The sequence below is a fragment of the Chaetura pelagica genome, unplaced genomic scaffold (assembly GCF_000747805.2).
Source record: "Chaetura pelagica isolate M959 unplaced genomic scaffold, ChaPel_1.0 scaffold235, whole genome shotgun sequence".
In the NCBI taxonomy this organism is placed as follows: Eukaryota; Metazoa; Chordata; class Aves; order Apodiformes; family Apodidae; genus Chaetura; species Chaetura pelagica.
In genome coordinates this window covers 1464572-1484127 of record NW_009953215.1, presented here as the reverse complement: position 1 = coordinate 1484127, position 19556 = coordinate 1464572, and the positions used below count along the sequence as shown (strand labels likewise).

Genomic DNA, 19556 nt, shown 5'->3' with positions numbered 1-19556 from the left:
AGTGTGTTCTGTATTTTTGACTGGTTGGTGTGGAATACAATGTGGAATTCAATGTGGAATTAGTTCAGCATCACTCTTCATTTGCTGCTTATTATCTGATATTATGAACTTCCAGAATTTGAAGTGCTTCCCATAAAGACAAAACGTGAGAGATTGTTATTTTAAAAAGGAAATGCCAGGAGAATAGCTTCCACTCATATGTTTTCTTCTGTACTAGATACATTTCTGAAAACGTGAAATGTTAACTTCAAAATAGACTTTGATATGTTGTATTTAAGGAAAGAGATTTACTTGATTTCTTGCTTTTTCTTTCTACAGCTAGTTGATGTGGAAAAATGGGTATGTGATTCTGTCTTTTATTCACTTGATCCCAAATGTTTTATGTTGCCACTGAGTCTAACCTGTCTGTTTTGATACCCTATGTGTTCATGACCCTTCAAGTTGCATGGCTCAAAAAAAGGAGGCGAATACATGGCCATGTAGGATCTGGTCATTGCTGAATTGTCATACCAAATTTCATTCTACCACAATGACTTTTCTCTCTTTTAATTTGATTGTAGAATTGTTTAATATAAATGTATGATTGTTGCCTGTCAGTTTTGAGCCTTGCTGTCTAATGTTATAACTCCATTTTGTAACCCACCCTTGTCTTTTCTAGTATAGACACTGTATTCCTAAAATGCATGACAATAAGTTAATTAATAGTAAGAAATAATGCGTGATGCTGTATCTAGCTCCAGTTAATAGACATAGGAAACATTTAATGATGGAGAACAGCTGCTACAGAATAAAAAAAATAATTCATAAATCTTAGCAAGTAAAGTCAAAGCACAGTTTTCTGCTGAATGGGTTGTTAAGGCCTTTCCTAATGTGTCTGTGTATACCATACATATTTGTTTGGGCATCTGATGTAACTCCACTATATGGGGCATATTTTTGTATGTTTTTCTCCAATGTGATCTCTAACATTTGCATATGTATGAATTAGTGGTTGTAAAAGTGTGTGTAAATTGTTTGCTCACATTTAAAATGTTAGAAGCCTCTTCGAAAGCTTGGACCATATTAGGCCTCCTTGATTTCTTAATACTTGTGTTAAGCTGCACATGACCAGATTTGGTATATGGTCAGGAACATAGGTAGAACACTGGTCTTACTTTATTTCAGTCAGATCTTGTAGAATTTTAATTATGTTTATAGTAAGTAGTGACTCGTTACAGCTTGCTTGAGACTCTTGTACATACATGTGTTCTTTAAATGGCGGTGAAGGCTTTTCAACACCCTTTCTACTCATGTATTTCCACTGCTATGTCATGACATATACATATGTAGATATTTATCATTTTGATTAAGTAATAACTGTAGTTCAGTATTAATTTTAGCTAATTCTATCAGTACGACAGCATTATCCATACTCTGTGAATCGGATGTTTCTAACAGAACATTTTTATACAGATTGATTTGGAATGTTTTAAAGCCATAATGATGATCAGGTCATGTTTTGTCTACCTTTTTAGTTATAAGTGAGAAAGCATAGTTCTTAGTCTTTAGATTCTGTGTTTTTATTCCTATAAAGAATAAATAGCAATAAAAAGGAAGTTCAGGAGTAAACAGGTACCTGGCCTCATACTTCACAATGCATAAAAAATTATAAGTCAGAATATTATTGGTTACACTCTGACATGCTTGTTTTTGACTGAGGTATTCAAAGTGTGTTTTTTGAAAACACAATATTACCTGCATAAATACGTGTTTCTTTTTTTTTTAAAAAATCGTAATTAATTAACATCAAAACATTTTGCTTTGGGAAGACTGCTTCACAGAAATATGTCCTGAAACCATTTTAAAAAGAAACAGTTCCCATGGCAGCACCTAAATGTTTTGTTCCAAGTTATATCAGCAAAAGATTTTTCCTAATAGACCATTTCTGTGATCCAGACAACTTCCTATCTGATGGGGATGAAGTGGATTCTGCTTTCCCTCACATATGAAATTATTTTATCTCAGATGGGTCTCAGTTTGCCTTGATAAAGCAACTTTTGACCCCCAAGAAAAAATTGTTTCAATAATATGACTTCAGTGCCATTAAAGTAATTAATTGCATTTCCATGCTTTATAATCAGTGCGATTTTCATTATCTAAGGACTTTTTGTTCACACTAAGTTAATTTACTTAAATATAGATAGATTTGTCAGATTACTGTGGTGGGAATATATGCTAATTGTGCACAAGTATCTGATCTCTTAGTTTGCATTCATATTTTGGCTATAACATAGTTGGTGGAGGTTACTCAATGTAGGGAGTAATATCATCAATATTAACATAGAATCACTCAGTTATTCTCATACAGGTCTTGGGAGAAAATGAGAGGGGATAGCACTGTATGATGTAAAATTAGCAGGCATATAAAAATGGAGTGAATATGGAAATACTGCTTAAAATGCCACACCTACCATTATCTGTTTCAGCCACATCTGCATTTCCATCCTTAGTGTTCTGTATTTTGTAGTGGGTGCTAATTGCTGTCCAAGTCAAACTCACTTAATCAAGAGAAAGTAATACAAACATTTTCTAAGTACACTTTTTCTTTCCAGAAAAAAAAATCTGTATGCAAATCTGATCAAAACTTATTTTAAATGAAGAATAGCATTTCTACCTGTATACTAGGATTCCTTTGGTATTTCTCCTTCTGTCCATATTATAGATCTGAGAATTGTGAGCTGTGTTGGGTATATCAATAGCAATTACTGTGAATTGCAGCAAACTTGTTTTCAGTTTACTTGGTTTCAATACTTTTCAATTAGGTTAGTTTGAAGATCTGATATTTCTATGTAAGCAAATACAGTACTACAAGAATACTTCAGAAGACACAGTTAGGAGATAATATCTGAATTAAAAGGATTTAAAAACTAATCTTGGCAACTTTGCTATCAAATATTCCAAATAAAATCTCATTACTATTTTGCTCTTTCCATCTAGTCAGAGAGCCCAAGAATTAAGGTGAGATAGTTAGAAGGTGTTTGAACAATCATTTTAAGTTAAATGCTACCCAGAAACTGTCCAAGGAGCCAAATAATATAATAGCTCCAAACAGCTGTAAATATTTACATTTGCAACCCACCCTTAGCGTCCTCAGATAAAGCTTCAAATTTTATGTATTTTATTTATTTTTTTTTTGAAAGAGAGAAAATAATTAGGATGATGGATAGAATAATGGGTGTTATGTGTGTCAGATGTAATAATTTGCAGTTCTGCAAGGGTCAGGTTTTTTTGTTTGTTTGTTTGATTTTTAAGTCATGTTCCAAGCCATGAAGGTAATCTGGCTGCTGAGTGGTGGGCTTAGTTCCTCCACAAGGATGGTATTCATATGACACTAAGCACTCACATAGGCATTTGTCCCCAGAAGATCAGGTAACATATGCAGCTGAGGCCTTAAGTCCAGTTGTTGGTTACATTCAATTACCAGTCCTAACTCTCAGAATAACTTTTGAGAATATTGAATGCTAGAGAAACAGGTGCATGTAAAACTGTCAGCACATTCTGGTTTCTTGGACAAGTGAATTCTAAAGGTGAAATGGTCTTTGAATCATTTGGTCATTAAATCTGCATTGATTTCAGTAGGATGGGATTTAAGATAGACACTTATTTGTAGTCCAGGTGTAGGTCAGAAGTTCAATTATTACCTTGCTTCTGATTTCTGAATGCTCAGTAGGGAACCTTCAGTGGATTCTTGAATTTCAGTATCTGATACACTAGAGATGTTCTGTATTTAGTTCATAATCGATCAGCTCTTCAGATACTGAAAGCACTTTAGACACTTATGCTGTAGACAGTGTAGAGTTAGCAAGTTATTTAGATTTCTAATTGTAGTCAAGACAGAATCAAACACAGGAGCTTTCTGTATAACTAAAATAGCATGTCATCACGAGTTTGATATCTTACTTTACTGAGTTATTGTTGAAGTGTACAACAATTCTTTGTTGCACTTGATGACTGTATCAGGCTGCCTTTTCATCTCTTTAGTACTTTCGTGTTAGTGTTTGGCAAACAATACCTTTCAAGAGCAATGGATGCTAGAATTACATTAAGAACAAAGCTGTAACATGAAATTTCTGTCTGTTTTATTTTAAAATACACATCCTGAATTGCTAATGTTACTCCAGAAACTCATGTAGTTATTCGTAGGCATAAAGAGTAAGCGTGCAGGAGCAGATAGCTCTTCTTTCTGCAGAGGATAAGTTGGAGAAATTTCTTGTGTAGCAGCCTCTTTCCTGCCTCAAGTGTGTGATTTCTATTGTTTTGCTTCAGGGTTTTTTTGTTTGTTTGTTTTCCAAGCTGAAAGTTAATGTTTTTCAAACTAAGCATTCTCCTTTAGCTATGAAAGGATTTGGTCTAAAAACCTTGGAGAATGTTCTTGCAGAAGGGTGTGACAGGAGTATCTGGAGCCTTCTGACCTGTCCATTTGTTGGCAACTGGACAGCTGAGACCATCACAGGTCATGACAGGTAACTTCTCAGGCTTGACATAAGTTTCACAGGGTCATTCTCTTCACATTAATGGATGCAATGTGCATTTCAGTGTTTGCCATGAAGAGAAAGCATTTTTAAAACAATTAAGTTTCAGAGTATTTCTTCCCCCAATGGTTATGAAGCAGTAGGTGGATGTATGTGTTCAGACTTCCCTCACCCACTGTTGTCTTTCAAGTTTTCTAATTTGAGGGGGACGCTTCATGGCAATTTCTGTCCCTAAGAATGACATGTAAATCATGTTCAAAATTATTAAGGAACCAGAATAACTCTAAAGAACAAGGTATGACAGAAACAAACAAGATGACAGTTGTTTCTCTCTCACTTCTTAGCTTACTTAATGTCATCTGAAGAGAATTAATTATTAAATATGGTCTTCCAAAAAATCCAGCACAGGAAGCTACTGTACCATTTTAGTAATAAAAAGAAGAGTTAAACTGTTCATTTACATTTGAAGCAAGTTAAGAGAGTACAATAAAGCAGTTAAAATAAATTATCAAAAAGATAACCAGAAGGTTTCACAAAAGGACAGTTGCTTAATGTACTTGAAATATTGAAAAAGCAGCAGGGTTGTGTATTTGAGATTAAACTTTCATAGATGATTGACAGCTGGAAAAGACATGTCTTTGATGGAACTGATCTCCTTGATAAAAAGGCAGTATGCTGGCAAATTTAATTTAGTATTGACAAATATGGGAAAGCTTATATTAGGATCAGTTGTGTAATTAACTTGTTTCTATATTAGTGGACTTACACACATACCCCAGTATGGACAGGTCAGCAAAGGCTTCCAGTTACTTAACAGCAAACAAAATATAGGGGTGGCAAGAAATGGGATGAATAATAATGTCAAAATGATCATCCTATATTTATAGTTCTTGTTTTCTAAGGAGAGTGGACACGATGTCATGACAAACAATTTGATCAGTGTGTTTCCAAATGTCTAAGTACCAAAAAGACATAGAAAATTTTTAAGAAATCTGAATTTAAGAGCAGAACATCTTTAAGAACAGATACTCTTGAAAGAATGTATGAAATGAAAGCTCATTCCTGCTTGGAAAGTCTCCAGTTAGACTGTGTTTTCATGTGGGATAGAGATTTGCTGCCAAATTCCAGTCCTCAGCTTCAAGCTTTCTGCTATCAAAACATGAACGGATGAGGTTAAAAGAGGAAAAGGTGGTCATGGAACTGTTGCAAAGAAAACCAAATCACTGCATGTAGCATAAAATATCACTCTCCTTTTTTTCTTGAGCACCTACATGAAAATGAACCTAAAAATTTCCATAATCTTCTGATATCAGTCAAGTGGCACTGAATTTTTTTTTTAATTCGTGCATGAAATATTAGTTACTAATTAATTAAAATTATTCTGTGTTTACATAGAATAGGTTACTACAGTAGTGGTGTTGCTTTCCATCACTGCACTTTGAATGCAGGACTTTACAACTCATGTATTTAGAAATTATCTGCAGAGCAAGTTGTTTAAGATGATCAGGCATGGTACCCATTTTACCTCTACTGTGTTTCATCTTTAGAAAATAAGTATTTAATGTGGTCTAGTATTTAAAGAAAAAATACATCTGAGAAAACTATTGCATAATAAATGATGAAGCCTTGTTCTGAGCAGCTGTTTTACTTTCAAGCACGAGTTATATTTATGCTAATTGCAATGATAAATGTTCCTTTTAAATGTGGTTTGTAGTTCTCTGTATCCCACTCACTTTTTTCAGGGAAAACAATCCCAAATTTTAAGCACCTGAAAGCAAATATTCATTTCACATTTTCTCTTTTTTTCCCCTTCTCATGGCTCTACAGAAATTTATGGTGAAGGTAAGCGAGTTAAACATTTAGTATTATAGTTCCTGTGAATTCCTACAATTTAATTATTTTTATTTTTAACATTGGTATCAAACTTGCCTTCACTATAATAGTACATACTGAAGTTTGTAAAAATTTGGTTTTAGAAACTGAAGTGAGTCTAGTTTCTGTTGGGATTGTGGTTTATTTAGATCATGAAGGACCAAAGGCAGGCAACTTTATGGAAAGAGGACTCTGGGCTGGCTTCTCTAATTCACAGCTCCTTACACTTTCACTGAGAATGCGATGCTATTTGGTAAATAAGAAATCTTGAGACAATGAAAAAGTAACAAAAATCACAGTAAAACATTTGGGCATTTTGGAAAGCAGGGACAGCACACTGTTTCTTCTGTCACAGTGGGTTTAGTGAGGAACCCTTGGGCTGGGGGTCGCTGCCTCTTCACTGCCTCAGATCAGTAAGCACATGCAGGAGCTCTGCTTCTCATTGCTTTTGTTTTTAGGTTGTTTTATTATTATTAATTATTATTATCATTATTATTATTATTATTATTATTATTATTATTATTATTATTATTATTATTATTATTATTATTATTATTATTATTATTATTATTTTTTTTATTATGACAAGGCACTTAGTGAATCTCCAAGCATCTTGTATAATTGACATTGGAATAATTGGCTGTGATTTTAGCCAAGATGTGTTGGCTGTCCTTTCTCTACTTTTTCCTTTAATTATCAATGTCTATTTGCAATTCATCTTCTAAAATGATTTACTTGCTGATTTTCACCCCCTAAGGGTCAGCGGTTCTATGGTACACTATTTCTTCTTTGTTACACTCCAAAAGGGACAAATTCTGAGCTAGTTAAGCAGTGCTATTTTAAGGGCTGGTTTTAATGACGTCAGAGGAATTTTCTTAGCATGACTCCTCTGCTGATCCACCTTTTCTTCCTACTTGGCTGTCTGTCTTATTCTTTATCTGTGAGTTTCTTTCTCAAGTGACAAGGATGATTCACTTTCCCTGGCATCATACAGCAACAGAAAAAGCTTGGCACAATCCTTAAGTTGTGAAAACTGCCTTCCTCCTCCACTTATTTAGCAAGAAAAATAACCAGGAAGATTTTTATTAATTCCTTCTGTCTCCTGTTCGGTGAAGAGGGAGGAGTATGGAGGAAGAGAAATCTTCACAAGCTAAGGGAAAAATCAATAACTTTTATCCTCTTGGGCAATTTTTTTCCAAAAGGCTGAAAGTGCTTGAAAGTAAGAGTTAGTAACGGAAGTGTTGCCTCAGCCATAAATATAAATGTTTGTTTCACATAGAAGGCTGCAAACAGACGATCAATATTCTTTATTTTTTTTTATTTATATGCACTCCTGTATCTGCTTTTCATTGATGTGAAGTTTCTCATTGCTGGGAATGCGATAACATTAATGTAGTGTTGGAAATACTAATCATGTGGTATATTTGAAGTCTTTCTAATTATGTGGCTGTTTATTGTGCCTTCCAACAGGCCAATATTAGCAAAATTGGGACCACTTAACATGATACTGGCACAAACATTTATCATAATTACCAATTATTCCAATCTTTTTAAAAATAAAAGGTAAAATGTCTGTGTTCTTAACATGCTTATGGTTTTTATTGGCCAGTTGATTTATTCAGTTTCAGATTTTCATATACTTAGTTCCTGTTTATTATTCCATTGTAACATCGTATATAGGCTACAGTGAGACAAATGGAGAGGTTTTATACTGGTTTGCATTTGCCCTTTGGTGTTGCTGTTATTTGATATGAGTGGGGTGAAGGAACATGCTACCACCATGCCTTGTGTCAGCAGGGAATTGCTGTACTTTGCGTCTTTGAGTTCTAAGCAGTTACGTGCTGTGGGTTTGGTGCCAAACACTGGAAATGGCAACCCAGGAGCACAGTAGTTGCAGAAGGGTCTCATTACCTTTTTCGGTTCTGAATAGAAGAATTCAAGGCTTCTGGTTCTGGATGCTGTTCATTTGGAAAGAAAATTGCCTTTTTGTGTGTGTGTCAAGATTTTTAGAGAAAATGGATACGTCTGTGAGCAAGAGGAACATGTAAATCTCCTTGGCTCACCTGCTTTGTAGCTCTGCTTGTCTTTATTCCTTGCAGCATTTCAAGTTTTCTGATGCTGCCGGAGATGTAATTTCCCAGCATTGCTATTCCAGTTGTGAATTGTTTAGTTTTGCCTGACTCCTCTTGTCTCACAAGCCTTCTAGCTCTGTTCCAGGGTTACTTCACAAGTTCTGCAGTGACTCAGCCTGTTTCTACGCATTCTGTTTTCACCATTGCTTGGGGTTTTTGGACTCTGTGGCTGGCGTTCATCCCACAAAACTGAAATGTCTGACTTAAAGCCATGCGTATCCTAAGCTCCATGTGTAACCACAAGCAGAAGCATAGGAATCATCAAGGAGTTGGTATGATTTTAGGTGTTCTGAATTACTGTCCAAAAGTGTTTTTTTCTCTCCACTGGCTGCTTAGTTGCCTTAGGCTAATTTAAGCTGTGTTTTTGTCATAAAAAAAAATAATTTAGCTGTTCATAAGCTGTTTCTGATCATACTGGCATTAAGAGAACAAGCCTTTCTGTATTTTTCAGCTGGCTGTTGCTTAGTATTAGAAAGAAGCTCTTATTAGTCATCTCAAGTTGTGATCAGTGTAAAAAAAAATTGACAGTGATAGAATAGTGGGGAGTAAGAGGTCTCATTGAACATTTGCCTGTGATGGTCTCCAATTCTAGTCAGCTTACAGAATTGCAGCATCACTACTGGTTTTAGATGAATAATGGACTTCATCAGCATTGATCTAGAACATATTAAATGTTGCATATTAATAGTGTAATGAACATGTGAGTAGTTTTTACATTGCTAGGTTGGTTGGTTGTAGCATCATGAAAATATTTATGTGTAAACCCATAGTGAGATGGTTTTAGACTGTAGGGAACATCCTTCTCTTCTGGCCTTCACAGTTCCTCTAAGTCTTTTTCCAGTTTCTTTCACCTCCCTGCTAATTCTGCCACTATGGAGTTCTTGTCCTGAGTGAGGACTCAATAGCTTTTGAGATCTACATTTATTCCACATCCTCTCAGTACTTTCCATTCTATCTTGCAGATAAGCCTGTAATTTGCTTAAATGCAGGAAGAATTATATATAAACGTAGCACATGTTCCTTTTTGTGCACTCACATTTTTCTTTTTAAAGAACTGGTTCAGATTAAATATTTATATTGGCCTGCTGGTTTAAAAACTTTAGTAAGCCTTTTGGAAAAAGTCGTTGATGCCAACAGCCTGACATCTCTGGTCTTTACACAGGTGATTTCTGACTGGGAAGAGCTTAGTCCAGGGCATAAATATACCTTTACTCAGAATTCACTGTATCTGATTTTTTACAATCCAAAGCTTGTGATAAGACCCAAATTTTCTAGTTGATTTCTCTTTCTAATGTATCAAAACACGATTTCAGAATGTAATGACTGTTCCTGAGTGGGAAATTTAACATTCCCCAGGGAAAGGACTTTGAGAAGTCACTTGTGGTGTAATTCCATCACTTGTGGGTGTAATTTCCTGCTTGGTTTATTTTTGTGGTGATGATTTTTAATTTAAAAGGGTTCAAAACAGTTAACTGGAGGATATTCTGTGTTTAATTATATACTTCTGCTTATAGATTTCAACTAAGTGTCTAGATTTAGAGATAAGAAATCTTCATTCCTCATTCTGTAATTTTCTAACAGTGTAAATGTTTAAAATAAACTATGGAGCTTGAGGAAGTTTAGGACATGCTCATGCTGGAGAAAATAAAGCTTTTACATTTGTATTTGCAAGTGTTTTTATGGAAGCATAGGTTTCCTTTGTTTGACATGCTGTTGCCTCCAGCATCTATTTTGAGTGGAAGATGGCCTTCATTGGTAGAAACAATTAGCTTTTCCTCCTCATCGACATATGTAATATTTTTTTTTAATCACTGTTCCATTATTATATGTTGCAATTTTAAGCTGCTGTTAGCATTCTAATTCTGTGACAACAATATATTCTGTCAGCATTGATTTCCCACTTGGCTTTGGCAATGAAGTGTTAATTTAGGCTTTGTTTCAGAGGCTTGCTTCATTTCAATGAAGTCTAAGTACTCAGTGCTATAGAGGACATGTTTTGCTCTGGTGTACATATGACATAGCCGCTAAAGGTCATATTTGGAAACTTGTAATATTATTTGCAGTATTAACCTTGGAAAACATTTGTGGAGAAAAACAGGGAGCACTTTGCTTCTTTTGCTGCACAGCTGCTCTGACATGTTAAAATTTTCAGTGCCATGAAAACAGTTGTGTTGTATTTTATTAGAAAACCATTCTGAGCAATATTGAGAGGTCCTGAGTTCCATCCAGACCATTTGGACAGGCATTTTCTAAGCCTGGGTGTGGGGATACCACAGTTAAGCAGCCAGTTGCAATTAGATCATAATTCACCATTACTGTAAACAATTGCATTTTTGAAGGATTGACTACTGATGTAATGTAGCTTATTGTTTCAATTGATTATTTTTATTAGTACTTTAAGTCCATCAAAACTATACTTCCTTACACTCTGGCGTTCGTACATTCCATTTGCCCTATAAGCTGTGCCACTGATTGTGATTTGCAGTCATGAGTTCATCATGAAATGAGATAGAAAAAGCCATTACTTCATTCTTAAAAACTCACCGTGTTATCTTCTATGATTTTCTAGAGAGTCTACTTCATTTTCTGTGTTCTTGTGACACATTCATTATTTTTTAATTGCTTTCATGAGTGAATAGAGTTGTCTGAGTAGCTGTGTGCTAAATTTGATTGCTCTCAGGCTTTCTCAAGCATTAGATTTCTGAATAATTACAATGTTATGAAAGCTTTGTACACAATTAGAACACTGAAATAACTATCCTGTTTGATTACATGGTTTCACATGTTTTCTTTCTCTGGAACCTCCCTGAATCTCATAGCCTTTTCCTTTTTCATACATATGGAGATGGTGTAGATCTGGGTAGAGAAGTCAGAAAAGAAACATCTGCATTTGCTTGCAATGGAGTGCTCAATGAAATAGAAAATGTTTTCTTTAATGAAAATAAGGCTGCTCTCTTGAAAAGAGTGGAGAGGTAGTGGCTATGTGACTCAAAATTTCCTTGGATGCTACAGGGTATTCACTAGTCTCTAAAAGTTCACATTGTAAGTGAGGTTCCCAGAAGCACAAATGGCTCCAAAACACTTGTTGAATATCACTGTGATTAATTTCCTGAAGATTCTTATGCGTGGCCACAAGTGGAGCAATGCAGCCGTAGGCATAGTGGTGCAAGTGCCATAATCAAATACATGTCTTAATCTGTCAGGGGGGTTACATGTCTGTACATATGGCAGTTGTGTATGTATGAAATTGTACAGATGCAAAGGGTTTGTTTAATCATGTATAACTTATTTTACTTCAGGATTGGTGTTCACAGTAAAATATATAAATTAAAATGAGTATATTATTTTATATATTTCATGTTATGCATTTTCATAATTTGCACATTTTACTGTGTAGTCCGAAGGTTGTAATTTTTAGGTTACTTTTGGCATTTTAATCCTATTTCCATTAAGAAAACAAGGAAAATAAATATTTCCTAATTTTAACTAATTTTCCTTCTTATTTTTGTTTCAAGAGAATGCACTTTACATCAAATTAAGGAGTCCAGATTTTAGCAATCTATTCTCACTGCCTGATCTAAAAATGCATTGAACTTGAAAGCTGTTTGTATATTTTGAATGATAATTTCTTCAGCTCTGATTTTTGTTGTCTTCTAAATTGCCTTTGCTTTGGCAATGGCTTTTGGGTAATGAGATTACTCCAAATTAATCTTGTATTCTAGCTACAGGAATATTAGACTAGAGATGGACAGTTTATATAAAGTTTTCATAAGCAGTGTGAATTTGCTCTATATGCTTTCCATCTCAATTTAATAACTAGTGTTTACCAGTTCTGAATGCTTTTCAAGACTTATTCTAAATCTCAGATTCTCAGAGGATAAACTGAAGAGTTTTGCATTCAGAGAACTGATACTCCTGAACAGGGTAGCTTGTAGAACTTCAATGGATAAATTTTTCCTTGATCAAAAATGTATTTTTCTCCAGCCTGGTTTTATTCAGGGAACATATTGTCCAACTTACAAATTACTTTGAAAATAGGAAATTAAAAACATAAGCAAATAAAACTAATTATACATAGTGTTTGGTAGAAACTTGCTTGCATTATAATGCCATTTATATTTGTGCAAACATCTGTGGGCATTAATGATTGAATTAGTCAGAATTGTTGAGTCCAAGAAGTCTTACTTGTACCGTCATAAGAAGTATGATTTGAGTATTACTAGAAATTTGATAAATTCTGGTGGCACCCCTCTCTTGGAATGTTGCATCTTTACCATGTATGTCTGATTGTTAACTGTAAAATTTATTTTCTTTAAAATTTGTTTAAACATGTGGAAAACCTGCAGTTCTCTGCAACATTCTAGGTAGTGGATTATTTTGAATACTGAAGTCTCTTTCAGTAGAATATCATTGCCCAACAGCTACTTAAATTCAGTTTCTGGCATAAAGATAAATGCTAACTATCTACTTATGAAGTGAGCCTTTAAAATAGGAAATTAACTTACAGGTATGTTCATATCCTGGAAGTTAGGGTCCAAAATGAAAGTCAGTTTCATAGCACCATCTTTCTCTCCCAGTCTCTCCTGTGTTTTTCTGTTTCATCTTTTCAACTTTCTCTCCATGTGGATGGCTTAATTATAACTGCTTCTCAGGAACTTTTAAGTGAAAAATACTTGATGTATTTTTTTGAAACTCTTTGCTTTCTGTCTTGGAAACAGAGCAGACTTGCCTGCATTTTTATTTATTTATTATTTTTTTTTACTAAACAAAATAATTTTACTTAGAATTACCTTAATGCTGTTGGGAAAAAATATTTTTTAAAAATTACTCCCTCATTTTTCACAAACCAACCTTTCTTCTGTTTGGCTTCCAGTTGGCATTTAACAAAAGAGGTGCTACACAGACAAATCAATATGTTCAAAACAAGGGCAAGCTAACGTAGCTGTTATTCTGTTGCTCACACTATTCCTCACATCTTTTGTACAACAGGCAACCAAATCTATAAGTGAGATATCAAATTTATGGCTAGTATGTCAGTATTTTCAATTTAAATATCAGTGAAATTTTGAGCTTTTGTCCATACTAGTACCTTTGTTGGTTGAGTAGCTATACCTGCTGTTGATAAAGCTTCTGGGGCAGATCCAAAATGCTTGTAAGGCAGTAGGTTCACAGCAGTTTTCCCCTTTTTCCTCAATGTGATGTACAGCAGACATGCAGCATATATCTCTGGCACAAGTCTTACTTCAAATGTCTCGTGCGTTCCTTATGCCTTTGGAAAAAGTCATGATAGTAATGCTAGTTCAAAGCTCAATCTTTATCTTGTTGTCCAGACTGTGTCTGTGGCAATGTCCATGACTTCTCTCTTAATAAACATTCACATCATCCAGTCTTCCACAGAATTGAATGTGCCTCCCTTCATTTTGACTGCTGCACAGTTTATTGAAAGTCAAAATATACCTTGTGTCCATCAAGATACTCTCTTCTCAATGAAAGTAAAAGCCAGAAAGTCCTTTCAGTTTCTTAAAAGTGCTAAAAATACTATTTTTTTTTTCAGTACCCACTTTTCTACCACCTATTCCTCTTTCTGGTTTGTGTTTATTTTTTTTTTCTTGACCAAGTAACTAAAAGATCAATAAATATTATGCTAATGGAAAGAAGATAAGGAAGGACAAGTGGTGAATGAAGAGAGGAAATAATTGTGTGTTGCTACCATAGCCATCCAGTTAAATTGCTCTTCAGCACTGAAATGAAGCTGCCAAAGAGATAACATAGTATGATTGTTTCCAATTTATTCTGTAATGAATCTTGATACTCCAGTCAAACAGAAGGTCAGTCTGCTGTGGTAAAAGGGTAAAAATGCTGTGTGTAAAATATTAAATTAGAAGTTCTATATTAAACAACAAGGCTGCTTATGGAGTTGTCACATTTATAGGGTAAAAAATATACTTTTATTTATATTACTTGAAGAGTGTGATGTGCATGCCACATGAGCTAGGAGACAGGGAGGGGGTGCAGAATGAGGTCATCACAATGAAAGAGGAAGTGGTCAGAGACCTACTACAACACTTAGACACACACAAGTCTATGGGACCAGATGGGCTACATCCAAGGGAGCTGAAAGAGTTGGCAGATCTTATCACCAGTTGACTTTTCATTATTTGCCTGAAGTCCTGGCTAACTGGGGAGGTCCCAATGGACTGGAGGGTATCAAATATAACACCCATCTATAAGAAAGGTAGAAAGGAAGGTCTGGGAAGCTATAGGCCTGTCAGTCTGACCTCAGTATCAGGGAAGGTCATACAGCAGATCATCTTGAGTCTTATTAGAAGACATATAGAGGATAACCAGGGGATCAGGCCCAGTCAGCATGGGTTGATGAAAGGCAGGTCCTGCCTGGCGAACCTGATCTTTTATGACCTGATGACCCAACTATTGGATGAGGGAAAGGCTGTGGATATTGTCTATCTGGATCTCCAAAAAGCATGTGACTCTGTTCCCCAAAGAACTCTCATAAAAAACCTGGCTGCTGTGCCTGGATGAGCACATGATCTGTTGGATCAAGCACTGGCTGGACAGTCAGGCCCAGAGGGTGATGGTCAATGGAGTCAACTCCAGCTGGCAACCAGTCACAAGTCGTGTTCCTCAGGGCTCAGTGTTGGGACCATTTCTGTTTAACATCTTAATTGATGATCTTGATAAGATACTCCAGAAATTCCCTTTGTATACTATATGTATAGAATATATCATTTGGAGAAAAAATGGGGGAATATGTAGAGATTTAACAATACTTAAGGTTGTGTAGTGTGATATGCATCAAAACTGCTCTACTCTAGAGGCTATCTGCTGTCTGCTTTCAGCACATGTGAGAAGGATTTAAGCCTCTAGAATATATTTTATACCAAATCAGTGGCACTACAAAGCACACAATTTTTTCTCATCAGTGAATTGAGCACTTTTAATAGAAAAAGTCAGAAGCCTCCAGATTCAACTGTCCACATTGTACTGTAGATATGTCCCAAGGACTATAAAAGTCAATATATTAAGAGCCAGTTGAAAATAAAGATGCCACATTCTTAAAGCTACCTTCTTGAACTAATCCCTGAATAGTGTTTTATCAAGAAATAGACTCCTCTATCACAGGGCTAATACAGATGGTCCAGAGATTGATAAGTATTTCTTCTTTCCTTTTTTCTTTCTCAAAAGGCCTGATTTTATTACAACTACCAGTGTTTACTTCTCTTTATCTTTCAGTCTGCACAAGGTGGTGGTCATCGAACACTGCTCTATGGGCATGCAATCCTGCTGCGTCATTCCTACAGTGGCATGGTATGTAACAGAAATTGATAGCAGCAATTAATACTTTTTTACATGGAAGTTATGTCAGAAAGTGCCCAGACTATTGCCATTTACCGCTATCTGGAGGATTATTGACATAAAAGAGGCATGTTACTTATGGTTAATGGAAGACTTTTGGAAGGGTAGATGCCTGGAAATACAAAACCAAGCTGGTCATATCTGGTAAGTGCTAAAACTAATTCTGGCTCCATATGTTGAATTCTCTGTTTGTCAGTCTGTTTTGGCTTGGTGATTTCTCATTACTTTTCCCTTGGATATTGCATATTGCATAAGCTGTGACTGAATCCACAGCTGGCATCTGGCTGGCAACATGAACATATGTTGGAGACTGAGCAGAGAAGGGAATTCCTTCTTCCACATATTTTGGACAGAAGCCTGACTCTCCAATTCCCTGATGAATTACATAGGTACCAAACTCCTCAACTACAAGTGAGGCTTCATGGAGCTGAACAGTTCCTTTATTTCCACTTTCCCTATTCCTGTCTCAGTGGAAAGATAACCTGAATAGACTGAGATGTTATTTTAGAACACGTACCTTTGCTATGTCTCCTTGAGTGCCATTCAGTTTATCAGGCATATATGTTCTTGGCAGTGCCTTGTGGGGATAATGTAAGAACAGTTAATCCTGTGTTAGTAGTTTTTTTTATCATTGGCTTTTTATGTTTCAGTGGATTATCAGACATGAGCAGAACTAGTAATGCATGCTTTTTTCTTTTGATAGTATCTATGCTGCCTCTCTACATCGCGATCTTCAATGGATAAGCTGGCATTTGATGTAGGATTGCAAGAGGACACAACAGGTAAAGAGTTCTTTAAAACACAATTTAATGAAGAATACTTTTAGTCTAAAAATCAGATTAGAGACCTATGAATACATATAAATCACATGAAAATCAAGACTGTTTTATGGACTGAAGAAACAAAACTCAATATTTCCATGTTTTACACATTCAGTATCTTATATTTTCATTTTCTTATAGATTATGTAATTGCTTTTCTGTGAGATATAAACAAATGTATTGATACTCAAATGCAGATTTAGAATATTGAATATAAGTAAAGGAATATTCCTAAGTTATTATTCCTGTAGAAGCCTTTTCTAAAACTTGTATTATTTTAAAAAAAGTTTCTGTGGCTGTTTTAGAGCTGCTGGTAACTTGAATTTAATTGCATTTTTAAGACTGATATAGCTTCTAACAATGCCATAACAGAATCACAGAATCATTCTGGTTGGAAAAGGCCTTTAAGATTATTGAGTTGAACCATAACCTATCTCTACCAACCATTAACCTAACTCTACTAAGTCCAGTGCAACACCAGGGTTTGGTGTAATAGTTTAATTAGAAATAATAAGTTTGTTTGTTTGTTTGTTTGTTTGTTTTTTAAAGCTTTGCTCAATCTAGGAGTAATAGAAGTGATAATGGCAACAATTCAGGAGTTTCAAAATCAAAGAGCTTTGACTTTCATGCCCCCCATTCTGGGGAATTAGAGACACAGTCAGTAGGAGTGGAAAAACATAACAGCATTTGGATTAATAAGGTCTTTCAAATGTTATTTTAAGTGATATTTTAGAATGCTTATTTTTATTGCCCTTAGTGATAGGCTGCTCTATTTTTTTTTGTCCTACTTCTTGGTGGAATATTATTTGATGTATTTCCCAGAACCTGGAACGAAAATGAATAAAGGGAGGCTCTTTAACAAAACTATCCGGGACTAGGTTGACTAGTGAACAGAGAGAGCCTCCTCCTACCTCAGTTCTGGAAGTATTGATGCAGAGGTCTTGCAGTGTTCTGCATATGTGAATTATTCCAGCTGAGTTTCTGCCAAGGTGGTGCAGGAACAAGATTAGTTATTGAATATTAGTTATTGAAAATACATGGTGACTTGGTTTACCCAACTGAAAACTCGGTCAGAGATTTAGGACTGAGATAGATGTGAAAGTAATGGCAATAATGTTAGCCATTTTCTTCCTAATTTCTTTCTCTGCTATTACTCAATAATGATACAGGTGAGGCATGCTGGTGGACCATCCATCCTGCTTCCAAGCAACGATCAGAAGGAGAAAAAGTGCGTGTTGGAGATGATCTTATTTTAGTCAGTGTCTCTTCAGAAAGATATTTGGTAAGTTTTTTAAGAATATCTGCACAGTGCTTCCTCTACAGTAAAAAAAAAAAAAGTTACTAAACATGTTCTACTGAAGTTTGGTTTACATTTGTCCCTCCAATAATATAGCTTGAAGTGTTTAAATTGTTATTTGATACCATTTTGCAAACCAAGACACTGAAGGTCTGGAAAGTGTGACATTGATATGTGACTAATGTAATTTGTGTTCATTTTAATAATAGAATAGAAGTTGAAAAATTTACTAATGAAGAAAAAAAAGAAAATTCAGAAAAAAACAAGCTGTCCATATTTCATAATTGAGGTGTTCAGAAGTTAACAGCACTAGCATACATGGATTAAAATTTTATAGCAAAATTTTGGGATGTTTAACTTGGCTACATAGCATTTTGGGGACTTTAAAAAGTCAGTATTTTCTTACGATTGTGCACAATGTAACATATATTGCTACTGGCGTGACAAAATTAAATAATAAATAATATATAATTTAAATATTTTTTAATTTTCTGTGTTAGCTGCTTTTTAGCACTGGTTTAAATAAACTTCTTCCTCATCAAAGGATCCCCCATTTGTTTTGTAATGAATTTTTTTGCTGCTTTAAGAGGAATTTCTTTTTGTATTCTTGGCATTACAAGCCCCTGAACTGTTCTATTTGGAAAAAAAAGATGAAAATAAGAAGAAAATCATTATACTGGAAGCTTCTATAAAATCAGCCCCAGTGACTCAGCAATTGTGGCTGCAACTGAAAAAAGGATTTTTGAAAAGGAAATGTTTTTAGCTTTATCAAGAGGACTGTCTCAGATCTGCATATAATGCTAAAGTTTATTCTATAGTTTTTAATACTATGAAATATTATTTCTGATTTTTTTTTTCTCAGTACATAGAAAAAGATGTGAAGAGGTGAATTAGACTTGAAAATAATGGTTTTAAAATATTTTTTTATAAAATGGAATATTATTTTTCTCAACATGTCATGTTAATGAGTAGACTGTGTCTTCCATGCAAAATATCTACATACTAAAACTATATTTTCAGTGTAGAGAGAATCAACACAAATCTTACGTTCTTGATATTTTACTCTGTGTGTTACAGTGTTAAAATTTTTAAATCTAAATTTTAATGAATAGTTATTTCAGTTTTCATCTCTGGTTTGATAGTAAGAAGTAGCAAGGATTCAGAAAATCTCAGGACTTTCCTGGAGCTCCCCTTCACTGCTTTCATCAAGAAAAAAATTTTTGGACAATTGACTATTTTTTTTTTTACCCTGAAGAGTCATCTTTTTTAATCTCAGTGAGCAAGTGCTAAACTGATAGGAAGATTAGTGTTAAAATAGTAAGTGAAAGGATTGCATTTTGGAAGTTTGCTGACTCACAACAATGGCCCTGGGCAAGTCATTCAGTTCTCTGGCTCTCATTATCCAATCCTATAGAATAGGATTTCAGATGCTTATTTTTCTGTGTAGTATTTCTGAGGAAAGCACTTACATAAGTGCTTCTGGCATTATAGAATGCATGAACTGCACTGTTGCCAGGTCCTTCAGAGAGGAAGCTTGGCTCTGCTGAAC

General features: G+C 35.0%; 1 protein-coding gene across 1 annotated transcript in view; it reads left to right on the top strand.

The window, feature by feature from the left end:
• The window catches only part of RYR2 (ryanodine receptor 2 (cardiac)), a 262530-nt gene that overhangs the window by 30178 nt on the left and 212796 nt on the right, over nt 1–19556 (top strand). The window contains exons 4-8 of the mRNA XM_009997595.1: nt 319–339; nt 6339–6353; nt 15767–15841; nt 16593–16671; nt 17880–17992. Coding sequence (XP_009995897.1) covers nt 319–339; nt 6339–6353; nt 15767–15841; nt 16593–16671; nt 17880–17992 — 303 coding nt within the window. The remainder of the gene's footprint in view (nt 1–318; nt 340–6338; nt 6354–15766; nt 15842–16592; nt 16672–17879; nt 17993–19556) is intronic.